This window comes from Meriones unguiculatus, chromosome 8 (genome assembly GCF_030254825.1).
Source record: "Meriones unguiculatus strain TT.TT164.6M chromosome 8, Bangor_MerUng_6.1, whole genome shotgun sequence".
In the NCBI taxonomy this organism is placed as follows: Eukaryota; Metazoa; Chordata; class Mammalia; order Rodentia; family Muridae; genus Meriones; species Meriones unguiculatus.
In genome coordinates, this window is record NC_083356.1 from 68,404,370 (window position 1) to 68,417,194 (window position 12,825).

A 12,825-nucleotide genomic window follows, 5' to 3' on the forward strand; every position below is an offset into this window, starting at 1 on the left:
TCAACGGTTCAGAACACAGGCTGCTCTTTCAGAGAAACTAAGTTCAATTCCCAGCACCCACATCAGATGGCTCACAACCGTGGAGGACTCTAGTTCCAGGGGGTCTAACCCCTTTTGCCTCTGCTGTCATCCTCACCCACGTGCACATTATTTCCCACACACATACAACCAAAAAGAAGTGAAATATTTTAACCCACCCCAGACAACACAAAAGCACGGATCTAAAAATGTTTCATTTGGTAAAGAGCTTGCCATACAGATATGAGGATTTGAAATTGATCCTTAAAACCCATGAGAAAAAGCTGGGCATGGTGGTGCGCACTTAGAATCCCAGCAGCGAGGAAGGTGAGGCAGGTGGGTGCCTGGAGCTCCCAGCCAGCCACCAGCCGTTAATCCACACAGCAAGTTCTAGGCGAATCCAGAGACCCTGACTCAGAACACAAAGTGGCTGAGTCCGGAATAATGACACCAAAGGTTGTTCTCTGGTCCTCCCACAAGCCAATGAATACCTGCTCACACACTTACACACACACTCACACTCACACACACTCACACATGCATGCTCATGCATGTGCACACAGATGAGATTAATTCCCCTCTCTGTAACTATGTGTATTGGGCATGCTTCTAATTCGTCTAAGTCCCAACACATTTTGGACACAGCAGGACTATGGGAAGAGGGAGCGGGGCACAAGCCAGCCCTCAGCAGCAGACTGCACGCTTCACAGCTGAGCAGCAGGCGTGTATATTCCTTCTGGATATTAATTACAGCATTTTCATTTTGTGAATAGATTTTTATTTTTAAAGTCTTTCTCCATTTCAATAGAGTGTGCTCCATGTCTCATTTCTGCAACACAGGGCTAAGAGCATTATATGTGTGGACATGTGTATGCACATTCGTCCTAGACTCACCCAAATTGTCTGATTCAAAATTACAAAAACAATTGATTTGGAACAGTACACATTGATAGGCTCTCTCAAATGTGGGTTTTTAACTAGGTGTGCTGTGTCTGTAAGGAACTACTGCAACTTGCTCGGTACTCCACAAACGCTGGTGCATCACAAGCTGTCTGTGGGATACTGAGCAATCTTAACGTACCACACTTCCTGAGGGATGTTGAAGTTTGGGTCCCAGTTGTATTCTGGGGATAGAAGCTTGGTGGGTTTGTTGAAGAAAAAATGTTTGTTGAGGTACTTTTCGTAGGTACTTATAAGGCCTTTCTTTTTATCCAAGATGACACTTTTCAAGTATTCCTGAGTGAAATTCAAAACCTGAAAGGGCACTCCACCGAAAATAGTGCCAGCATAATAGAAGTCCCCCAGTCCAAAGGGAATGTAGGCTGCTGACATGGGTCTCCTCTCATAGGGGAGATCCTTCGTCTTTCGGAAATACCACCAAGCATGGAGCTGAGCTACAGATGTGCTCAGGGTCTCCACCCCGAATGTATTCTGGAAGACCATGTTGGTGCTCATGCTGAAGAGGAAATCCACTTCGTATCTGATGCGTTCCTGGATGTGCTCAGCCAAGGTTTTCATGCATATGAAGTCAAAGTTGTTCCGCCAGCTCTCCTCACTTATCCTGAGTATTTGGAAGGATTGCAGAGGGTTGCGCCCCAGTGCAGGGAGCTTCAGGTACCTATCCACCATGATGTAGAAGATCATCCTATAGCCAGGCATGAAGAACTTACTGGCTGATTGCAAGAACGGGTCCAGGTACTGGTCAGAGAGACTGAGAACACATAGGACAAGAAACATATTACTAAATGGAATTGATACCCTTGAATGTGCTGTCAAGAGAAATGTCCTTGACACTAAAAAACCCCAATAGATCAAGGTAGAGATGCTGGGCCTGAAAATACACCAAACTGGTTATCAAACCCATAGGCCTGAAAATGACCATGCATTTTAGAAATACTGAGTCAGAGCTGAGTGGAGCATTAGTTAAGAACTCCCAAGTGTCAGAGACAGTTCCTGTTCCCATTACTAGGGAACCCACTTGGACACTGAGCTGCCATGAACTACATTTGTGCAGGGGTTCTAGGTTATCTCCATGAATGGTCCTTGGTTGGAGTATCAGTATCAGAAAACACCTCTGTGTCCAGATTTTTTGGTTCTGTTGCTCTCCTTGTGGAGCTCCTGTCCCTTCCAGGTATTTCTATCTCCTTCTTTCATAAGATTCCCTGCACTCTGCCCAAAGTTTTGCTATAAGTCTCAGCATCTGCTTTGATACTCTGCAGGGTACAGTCTTTCAGAGGTCTTCTGTGGTAAGCTCCTGTCCTGTTCCCTGTTTCCCCCTCTTCAGATGTTCATCCTCTTTGCCTTTCTGAATGAGGATTGAGCATCTTACTCACAGTCCTCCTGATTAGCCTGCTCTTTGATCACCTCCCCCTCAGGGGAGTGTAGCCTTACCAGGCCACAGAGGAAGACAATGAATCCAGTCCTGATGAGACCTGATAGACTAGGATCAGATGGAAGGGGAAGAGGACCCCTATCAGTGGACTGAGAAAGGGGCATGGGTGAAGAAGAAGAAGGGAGGGTGGGGTTGGGAGGGGAAGGAGGAGGAGGCTACAGGTGGGATACAAAAGGAATAAACTATAAAATTTAAAAAAAGAACTCCCAGTGGCCTTATGGACCTAGCCTTGGTACTAATCATGCAGACTTCTATCTGGTGTGCTCAGAAGTAGTGGTCACACAGAAATAGGGGATACACAGCTCTCTGTGGGGGAAACATCAATAGACGCTGAACCACATTTCTCAAAATAAAAAGGGAAGTGCTTCACAGTATCTACCGGCCAACAGCACACACAGCCAAGCCCACGGTGATGTTCCGCTTCCTGTAATATTTATCTAGGGCCAGTCTGTCGAAGGTGCCTTCCCATATGACTGGGGCCTGCCAATCAGTGGTCGTGATGACATCCAGGCGTCTCCTATGGGATGCATAAAAGCAGAAACAAAATACGACAGGTTGGTTCAATAATCAAAACTGACACGAGCCACCATGTCAAAAGCCAAAGAACAGCCACATGTTGGGTGTTACTGCCTGGCAGCAGATGTTAAGCCTAAGATGGCACTGACTAAGTGACAGTCAGATTTGGTAAGCCCTACCTTGCTCATGTGACCCTGGAAATGACTCTCTCCAGGTGAGTGCTAGTTTTCTTCTGGTTCTTCATGTGGGCACACTACTGAGTGACTGAGCAGGCAAAGCCACAGCATGCCCAGCCAGTCTAGCCTTAGACTTTGTGTTCTCTTCCTCCCAAGCTTGGGACTACTTATCATGATTGTTGATATAGTTTAACCAATTAAAAAAAGTGGACATCCTTGGGTCAGAACCCTGGCATAGTCTTGGTTTTGTCTGAAGGCAGCACTGTGGGCAGGACCCTGGCTTCAGGACCCTGGCTTCAGGACCCTGGCTTCAGGACCCTGGCTTCAGGACCCTGGCCTACTAAGCCCCCTCCCCGCTCCTTTTCTTGCTGTGTGAACCCTGTGGTGTCCTAAACACATGGTTGAAGCCATTTGTGTCATCAAACAAGAGTGAGACAGATTAGACTTGTATTCACCACTAAGATCATCGAAGAATTAGAACATGCCAAAAAAAAGTAAAGCATTTAAAAATCAATGTAAGTCACTATATCAGAAGCTGAAGAAAAACCACGTGCCCAAATCACTCAATACTGGAAAAAAAAAAAACATGATAAAATCTTATATCTATTCATTATTTAAAAAAGAAATTTCCAGAAAATTATGGCAATGGGAAAAATTACCTCCTCTTGACTTTGAAAAATTCTACATGCCCCATGGGTGTGGTAAGTGCACATGTTTAATCTTGGGAAGCAGAGACAGGTGGATCTGTATGAATTAGAAAGTAGCCTAGTTTACATATGTGTCCAGGCTAGCCAAGACTACATCGTGAGACCCTGTCTCAAGAAAAAAAATCTACAAAAGTCCTACAGCTAACATGATTAATAGTGAAAGTCTGGCTTCTTCCTCCCTAAGATCAAGAGCAGGACAAGGCTGTACTTCACCCTGCTCTTCAACACAGTAACAGAAGCTGTGACCATTACAGCGAGGCAAGAAAAGGAGACCAAGGTATCAAACTGGAAATGAGAAAAAAATAATACTGACCATAATACAATTAGCTACACTTAATAATCTAGCACATGTGTGTGTGTGTGTGTGTGTGTGTGTGTGTAGATCTATATTTAAAATACAGCACTATTTACAGTTGTCCCAAAGAACGTGAAATACTGTGGCATGTCACAGTACCAGATATCAGCCACCTGCCTCCTTGCCAACTCTGGCATGCTTTCTGTCCCTGTATATTTGCCTAATGTGAGGAGATTGCTGAATGCTGCTCCACCCTGTCGCTACACCACATTTTGCTTGCTTGTCCATCAGTAGAGGCACATCAAGATAATTTACCTTCTATATACTAGGGATGATGCCTAGTGAACATGCCTTAGTTCACAGAACCGAGGGGATGGGTCTACAAGTGGAATTGCTGTGCCCTGCTCTAATTCTATAGCTGACAGTGGCCTCACAATGTCACAGCTGGACCTGAAACTTCAAATTTCTCTCCATCCTAACACTTCTTTCACACTCTATCCATCTTGTACTCTTCCCATAATGTCGGATTTGAACTAGTAACTTGATGTGGTTTTGATTTGCGTTCCCCTGATGACTAATGTCATTAAGTGTATTCTGTGTCTTCCTTGGGCATTAAATATATCTTCCTTGAAAGAAATGCTTGTTCAGATCTTTGGTCTACTGTTGGTATAATGTTCTTGGGGAATGTATACAATTTACTCTTGGGGAATGTATACAATTTACTCCTGTTCATTCAAATGCTGCTTCCTCTACCCCACTATCTGGTTTCAATCTGGACATTGCATTGGGGTGTTTATTCTAAGCACCACCTATCTTAAGTCTTTGTAAACATGCCACCATTTATTCTCCGAAATTTCAATAAAACAATCAGCTAGTGCTGCACAGTGGAGAGAATAGGGTGGGACATCCTGGTCCGGAAGAGAAAGAAGCGAATGGGAGGAGTCAGAGAGGAGAGATTGGCAGGACAGGACTTGGAACCATGAGGAGAGATGAACTAAGATATGATTAAAAGCAAGTATAATGTGGGAAATCTGAATGGGAGGAAACTATGCAGGCTTGGAGGTTTAGGATGGAGTAACTATTGCCCAGCATTGTGCTCTAGGTAAATTAAATAAATCCTACTGTGTGGTAATTTGGGTATACAACTGGTTTAGGAATAACCACTGTTTAACTAAAAGATAAGTCAATAATAACCATTAATATTCAACAGAAGTCTATTTTACTACTATTTGTTGTTTCATAGTTACAACTGTTTATCAGTCCAAAATACTAGGTTTTTATCATATAGGTAACTTGAAAATATTTTCTTTATTGTACAGATTGCCTCTTCACTTTCGTTTTGTTTTTCAAGACAGGGTTTCTCCTGGCTTCACTTTCTCATATAGTCTACAATGTTTTTAGTTCCTATTAAATCCACATTATCTGTATTTCCCTCTGTTTGTGCCAGGCTAAGAAAATTGGTCCCCTTCTAGAGCACTGGGTGTCTATACTAAAAAAAGTGTTGAACTTTATCAAATGCTTTTTTCTGCATATATTATGATGATCATGCTTAGGTCAGTACAGAGCCTGCCAGGTGGGAGCTTACAGACAGATGAGACAGTGGGTTCTCTGAGCTTGAGGACTGAGGGGCTTCATGCTTCCTGTCCTCCTTGCCATGTGAAGACTGTTGTCTTCTAAGGCTATCATGAAGCAGGAGCTTGGCACTGGGACCAGGGCATTAATTAAATACCCCAAACATCATTGTCCTCCCACAGATCCAGGAAAGAGAAATCTGTTCTTCCATTTTACTCATTGGTTTTATGTGGAGGAAAGAGCCTTATACCTTTCATCTCTGCTGATATCACCTAAGAGACAGTTTTCACATTCGCTCTATTGGCAAGTGCCAAAGAGCAGGAAGATCTTTGAGAATTTATATAGGATATTGCCTTGGGAAACTATATACAAATTATATCTCTGAAAGTTGTATGTCAAAGGCTTAATCTTTGCATATGATGGTATTTGGAGGTGAGGTCTTATGAGTAGTTGAGTCATGAGGGTGGGGTTTGTGTCCTTTTGAAAAAAGAAGACAACAGGCTTGCTCTGCTTCCTGTTTTGCAGCAGAGGGACACTGGGAGAGCCATCTGCAAGTCAGGAAGAGGCCTCTCTGGATCTTAATTGTGCTGTTGTCTAGCCATGGAACTAAGCTTTCCATGAAAAATGAATTCTCTCTGCTTAAGCCTCCCAGTTATGGCAGCCAGAGTGGCCCAACACCAGTCCTATGTCCTTGGTTCCATTTTACCCAACATTCTATCCAGGAGGCAGGTGGTGGAGCCACAGGAGCATTGGTCCCAATGGCAAGGACCACCCAGGGCCATGAGCAGTATGGCAAGTGGATAGACTGGCTGTTTTAACCACAGGCACAGATGGTCACACAGGCAAGAAAATGGATTACAGTGATAAAAATTTTTAGGTAATCATAACATGGCTTTGGGGAAGAAGTCCACAATATTGCAAGTACGGCATATCCTCTTTCTAAAGCTCCTACCTCCTCATGCCACAAATGGCTGTGATAGCAACCAATGGGATCCTGAGAGGGGGAAGGAACACCCAGGTGGAAGAGACCTCAGGAGACTTGAGGCAGCCCCTTTAATGGGAGAACAAAGGCTACTTAAACCTTTGGGGGTGGGTAGGGGCTTTAAAGATGAGTGTACCTCATTGACCCAGGAGAGGGCCCTGGAGATACCTCATCTGGCTAAGGTGAAATTCCAGGTGCTGCAGGACAGGACCTTAGAAGGGGTGACAAAGGTGGGGGCACAGGGTTACAACACCAGGGCTCACAGACCTGAGGTAGTAGGGGGAAGCAATCCTATTCCTAAAGATCTCAGGACAATATTTCCAGGGTTTGGATGTGCCTCAACCCCACTCTTGTTCTGGCCGGCTCCCCCAGCCCCACAGTTCCTGGGACCCACAACAAACTACTAAAATGGGCTTTTTCAGAATATGTACTCATATTCTGGATATGAGATTAAATTTAAATAAAAAGAGAAATGAAATTCTGATCAAACAGGGTCACATGATTGGGCTTTAGGACTCAAGATGGTGATTATGTCAGAGATGAGGACAGGCCAAGGGAACAGGAAGGGCAAAAAGCCAGACACAATGATAGGAAACTGTAGTTCTTCTTTTGTTTTTTAAAAAAAGCAAATTAAAGGATAGGGAGCAGGCATCATGGGTAAATTACTAGTCTTCCAAGCATGAGGACCAGAGTTCAATCTCCAGTACCCATACAAAAATCCAAGCCCAGGACTCATGCTTATAGACCCAGACCAGGAAATCAGAGACAGGAGGATCCCTGGAGCTGGGAAGCCAGGTAGTCTAGGCAAGGCAACAGGCTCTGGGTGCAGTGGCAGGTGTGAAAACAGCTCCTGGGGAACAACACTCAAGGTTGTCTTCCAGCCTCTACACACATCAGCACACAGGTGCACAAGCACACACATGAACACACGGTTTGAGTGGAGTTGTATGGGACAATGATGAGAGCTGCCATGATAAGAGCTAGTCCCCGTCTGCATGTGAGGTACACTCGACACACTCGTGTAAAAGCAGCTCCTCAAGAATGAACAGCGTTTAAAAGGTGTTCCCATCACAACTGTGAAAACAGACTGAAGTGACAGCCTTTAACAATCTGTTTCACCAAGAACAGAAGAGTCGCTAGTTCTTTGTGCAAATAAAAAAAAACGGGGCTGGGGAGGTGGGACAATTGTTAACAGCACTGGCTGCTCTTCCAGAGGACCCAGGTTCAAGTCCCAGCACCCACATGGCAGCTCAGAACTGTCTGTAACTCCAGTTCCAGGGGATCCAGCACCCTCACACAGACATACATGTCAAAACACCAATGCACATAAAATAAAACTAACTAATAATAATAATGAAAAGAAAAAATAAAGTTGTACAGTTGTTAAAGGGAAGCAGCAACTTTGTAGCAAATTTTAAATGCTGTGGTGTCTGCTCTAAAGACTCTATTTTAGAAATGTATTCTGTGGATAAACCCAGTCAGTGCATACTCTGTCCAGGGTCCTTCACTTGTTATGGCTGCTCAGGAGAATGGTACCCACGAGGACCTGGTTAACAAGCTGCTGTAGAAAAGAGCGAGTCACACACACACACACTCACACACACACACACACACATTCCCAGTGCTGGAGGCCAGGGCAGAAGCAACAAAAGGACAGAGAATTCAAGGCCAGCCTGGCTTCTGTTTAAAGCAAGGGCTGAGGAGATGGCTGTTGATAACGTGTTTGCCAGCCACCAAGCATGACTTGAATTCAATTCCCAACACATTAAAAAGAAGAAGAAAAAGATGTGGGACCAGTAGGATGGCTCAGTGGGCAAAGGTGCTTGCTGCAAAACCTGATGGTCTGCATTTGATCCCCAGGAGCTACATGGTGAAGAAGAGAACTGATTCCTGCAAGATGTCCTCTGACCTCTGCATGTGTGCCACAGCTCAAATATGGGTGTACACAAACACACACACAAATAAATGTAAAACAAAACAACAACAGGTGTAGTGTCACTTGTCTAAAAATCCTAATCCCTGGAAGGCAGCAACAGGTCAAGCTTACTGGCCAGTTAATCTAGCCAATCAGTGAACCCGAGGTCCAGTGAGAGACCCATTCTCAGAAACCAGGGTGAAGGGTAAACAGGGCAGACACCTGATATCAACTCTGGCCTTTATACACACACAGGAGAAAAGGAAAAGAAAGACACACACAGGTAGATAAGCAGCTACTTCATTGTGGGAGGTGCCCACACCAATGCTGGACCTGCAGTTATGGTTAACCTTTCCAGTTCTGCAAGGGCAGGCAGGAGCTGCTGGGAGTGTCAGCAGTTGCCTTTTTCTGTTGCTTCCAAATGAACCTGAGGGAAAGCTGGATAAGTCTGGACCTGACTATTTCACCCACTGTTAACCCCTGGTTGCTTAGATTAAGGCACAGTGATGGAGTCGTAGATATGCAGTCTAGGTAATATGAGTTGATTATGCATGTTCAAACGCCAGCTGCCTTATGACCTTACCCCTGCTTCCCTGCCATCAGCCACAAGGCCCATCAACCCTGGACAGAAGAAGAAAATTTGAGACTGGCTCTCCATCTCCACACACCAATGCCTAGTGAACACACTCTTGCTCTTCCAAACACTGTCCTCCCAGCCATGGCTTTCCTGCAGAGTCAGGGGCAAGAAGCTACATCATATCTCTTCCCCTGAAGAAGCAGGAAGGTTAACCATGAACCCAGTCCAAGTCTGCTTCCTCCACAGCACCAGGACAGCCTGTCTTGGGGACATCCCTTGGCCTTGTGGCAGAATGGTGGGAACAAACTCCTAATGCCAGGTGCCCTAGCAGAGGGTTGTACAGAAACCATAAAGTGATATGTATCTTTGCTCTTACCTGGGGTGAAACCAGACTGAGAGCCGAAGTTCTCCTTTCTGCTGCTTCCTGGTACAAAGTGCAACAGGTTATTGTGGCATCCATTGGTTCATCCCTTGCCCCCTGAGCCCACACAAGGCAGTCTCAGCTCTGCTGCTCTCTGCCTCACTGCCTAGCCTCATCCTCCAGACAGGGTGGTGGTAGGTCGCTAGGGACACAGATGGGGACCAAGGAAGCAGCTGGGAGAGGAGGTTCTCAGATAAGGGGGTTGGGGGACAGGTCATAAAAAAGTGGGATGAAGAAAAAGGTACCTTGGTGAGAGGAGGAAAATGTTACCAGAGGATGTGTACTCATTAAAGGGTCATTTACATAGTGTAAAGAAGTTGGGAGGAGCCCATGTGCTTGCCTTTGATTCTCACCCCTTTTTCTATGAGCTAGGGTTTCACTATGTAGCCCTGGCTGGCCTGGAATTCACAATGTAGACCACGATGGTCTTGAGCTCACAGAGATCCACCTTCCTCTGCCTCCAGGGTGTTGGGATTAAAGGTGTGTCCACTACGCCTGGCTACCTCGATCCTTTTAAGTGCAGCTGCTTCTAGCTAATGGGGTGACATCCAGACAGGCACACTGTAAGGGGAGATAGTGTCTGTTTGAAAAACCAATGTTGGTGGCTTAGCTTAGCCCACTTTCAATGAGCTCAGAGCAGTCGGATGCCCACAACCAAGCAAAGTCGCCCACACTCAGACTTCCATGTTAGAAAGTGATGAAGGATTTATGGGCTTCCTGAATCAAGATGACTGCTCAGGAGCACTTGCCCACCACAGGTGAAGAGTCACTCAGGTTAACTAGTGTAACCACCAGCTCAGCAGCTTTCGGTGTACTACCCAGCGTGTTCTGTAACAGCACTGACTTCCACAATCCATCCTTTTCTGATGTGATCTGACATGGCCTTAGCACAGACATCCCATTACCTAACAGACTGCCTCCCAAGACAGACAGTCAGAAGTCCACAGCACAAGAAGACCCTCATCAGACAATTCAAGACAAGTGGGCGACTTGCTTAAACCCACTGAGTTGGGGGTGCTGGAGAGATGGCTCAGTGGTTAAAGGCACTGTTCTTCTAGAGAACCGAAGTTCAGTTCCCAGAATCCATGTCAAGTGGCTCACAACTGTCTGTGACTTCAGGGCATCCACGTCCAGAGCCACAGGCACCTGCACCCACAGACAGTCACACACACATACACTTAGCTTAAAATAATTAAACCTTCTTTCTCTCCCCTCATCCCCCATCTTCCTTCCTTCTTTCTTTCTAGGCAGTGTCAGCACACGCCTTTAGTCTCAGCACTAGGGAAGCAGAGGCAGGCCTTGTTTACAGAGTTAGTTCTAGGACAGCCAAGGTTACACAAAGAAACCCTGTCTTGAAAACTAAAAGGAGAAAGAAAGAGAGAGAGTGTCTCACTATGTAACTACATACTTCCTATGTAGTTCCAGGCAAGCCTTTGCCTCCCAAGTTATGGGACTAAAGACATTTGCCACCATTCCTGGCTATGTCTGCTTTTCCAGTGACACTAAAACACAGTGTGACTTATAAATAGATCCAGGAAGAGGCATAGAGGAGATAGGAGTTAGAAGTTTCTAGAAAAAAAATTTGGCAGGTTAACTGATACTACTCTAACAGTAGTCTTGTGTATTTAAGACACAAATTTGGAACTTTGGGGTGATTATAGTTCATGTGGCCTGGTGGCTGATCACTTGCTCGGCATGCTGGAGGTCCTGGTTCTATCCCCAGTAGAACAATATTAATAATATTAACAATATTAATAATCAAGAACTCTCGTCTGCCTGGCTCCATTTTCATGACATTGTCATATGACATATGAAATTCCAGTGTGTATGAAATACCCCCTGTGGGTAGGTCTGCTATTTTCCAGCATCTGGAATGGAGCCTGGGACAAGATACTCAACAAATATCCATCTGGCATCTGAAAGTAAAAGAATTAACATGTGCACATGGTGTCCCCAGAGAGGAGGTAACTTCCGGTTCAGTAAAGTGCTAATGGCATCTTTGGATGAGATTTAGCATTTAAACCACCTTAGGCTGCCTGAAGGTCGTGACTCATCATTATTTACCTGAAGTAGATTTTAGTCATCAGCAGCAGGAAGAGGCACGAGATCAACAATAGCATTCTCTTTTTAGCTTTCATTCCTTCCTGCAGGAGGGAAGGAGGTTCTAAGTGTGGGTTAAACCCATGCATCCCAACATCCCTAACAGTGGGTTAATGTCTGCACACACTTGGACACCAACCCATCAGCTTCTTCTAGAATAATCAGAGGTTGTCTCTATTCTGCTTGAAGTGCCTTTGGAATGATTCTCAAAGATGTGGAACAGGCTGACTCTCCTTGTGTTCCCTGGCAAAGCAAGTCTCTCTCTCTCTCTCTCTCTCTCTCTCTCTCTCTCTCTCTCTCTCTCTCTCTCTCTGTGTGTGTGTGTGTGTGTGTGTGTGTGTGTGTGTGTGTGTGTGTGTCTTGTTTTACACACAGGTATCTTCAATTGCCCTCCACCTTATTACCTTATTTTTGAGACAGGGTCTCTCTGAGTGTGGAGCTTTTCATCTCCCCTAAGCCAGCTGGCCAGAAAGCTCTGGGATTCACCCATTTCCACCCTGTTCGTGCTGGGACTCCAGCAGGTACCACCCAGCCTTTACAGGGTGCCAGGATCAAACTCGGGTTCTCATGCTTGAGCAGCAGCCACTTTCCCCACTGAGCCATCTCCCCAGCCTGCAAGTCCGTCTCGTTCCCATGAAATAACTGCCATGAATCCCTACCGTAGGGTTGTGACAACAGAGTGGATCAAGATGATGAGGTCTTCCTGAGCTGATAGACTGTGCCCTCAAAGTTGACCTTACCATTTCTTCACTAGCAGGCAGAGTGAGGCAGACCAACCGGAGCCATTTAAGCAGAGACTGCAAAGAGGATCAGCGGCCACATTAAAGGCAGGAGGTTCCATAGCTTAATCTCTGCTGTAGTCAGCATGGAGCCTAGGTTGGAGGCTTCACGTGGCTCTGTCTGAATACTGTGTCCAGCCTGCCATATGGCAGCATGCCAGTGTGAAGAGGACTCTGATAAGATTCACTGCTAAGATTCACTCGATAAGCTGCTGGGGCAGGGGTTGCAGAAGGTTTGGGCATAGCCCTGAGTTGACTGGACTCTAAGTGCACAGAACACACCAGCTTTGGCAGCCAAGCACAGCATGAAAACATAGAAGCTTGAAGGTCTCTTTTGTGTTTTTATATTGCTTATTCATTTATGGGATAACAGTC

General features: G+C 45.5%; 1 protein-coding gene across 2 annotated transcripts; it reads right to left on the bottom strand.

Moving 5' to 3' along the window:
• Positions 1-812: 812 nt before the first annotated feature.
• Positions 813-12,555, bottom strand: Glt6d1 (glycosyltransferase 6 domain containing 1). 2 transcript variants are annotated; one of them, XM_060390577.1, is made up of 5 exons: positions 12,412-12,555; positions 11,636-11,715; positions 9,527-9,574; positions 2,790-2,927; positions 813-1,729 (listed from the first exon to the last, which is right to left on the bottom strand). In XM_060390577.1, exons 1-5 carry the CDS (start codon positions 12,412-12,414, stop codon positions 1,060-1,062), a joined length of 939 nt encoding a protein of 312 aa, XP_060246560.1. In that variant the 5' UTR covers positions 12,415-12,555; the 3' UTR covers positions 813-1,059. The 2 variants fall into 2 exon arrangements, with proteins under 2 accessions (XP_060246560.1, XP_021496730.2); XM_021641055.2 differs by having other exon boundaries at positions 12,331-12,555.
• Between the last annotated feature and the right edge of the window lie 270 nt (positions 12,556-12,825).

What these genes read in the sequence shown, in the direction of transcription:
- Glt6d1 (XM_021641055.2), bottom strand. Translation starts at nt 12,414, where the DNA reads ATGGTAAGGTCAACTTTGAGGGCACAGTCTATCAGCTCAGGAAGACCT. An exon ending in TCTGTTGTCACAACCCTACG is followed by an intron (nt 11,716 to 12,330) that starts GTAGGGATTCAT and finishes TCCCTCCTGCAG; the next exon opens with GAAGGAATGAAAGCTAAAAA. An exon ending in TCAGTCTGGTTTCACCCCAG is followed by an intron (nt 2,928 to 9,526) that starts GTAAGAGCAAAG and finishes TGCATCCCATAG; the next exon opens with GAGACGCCTGGATGTCATCA.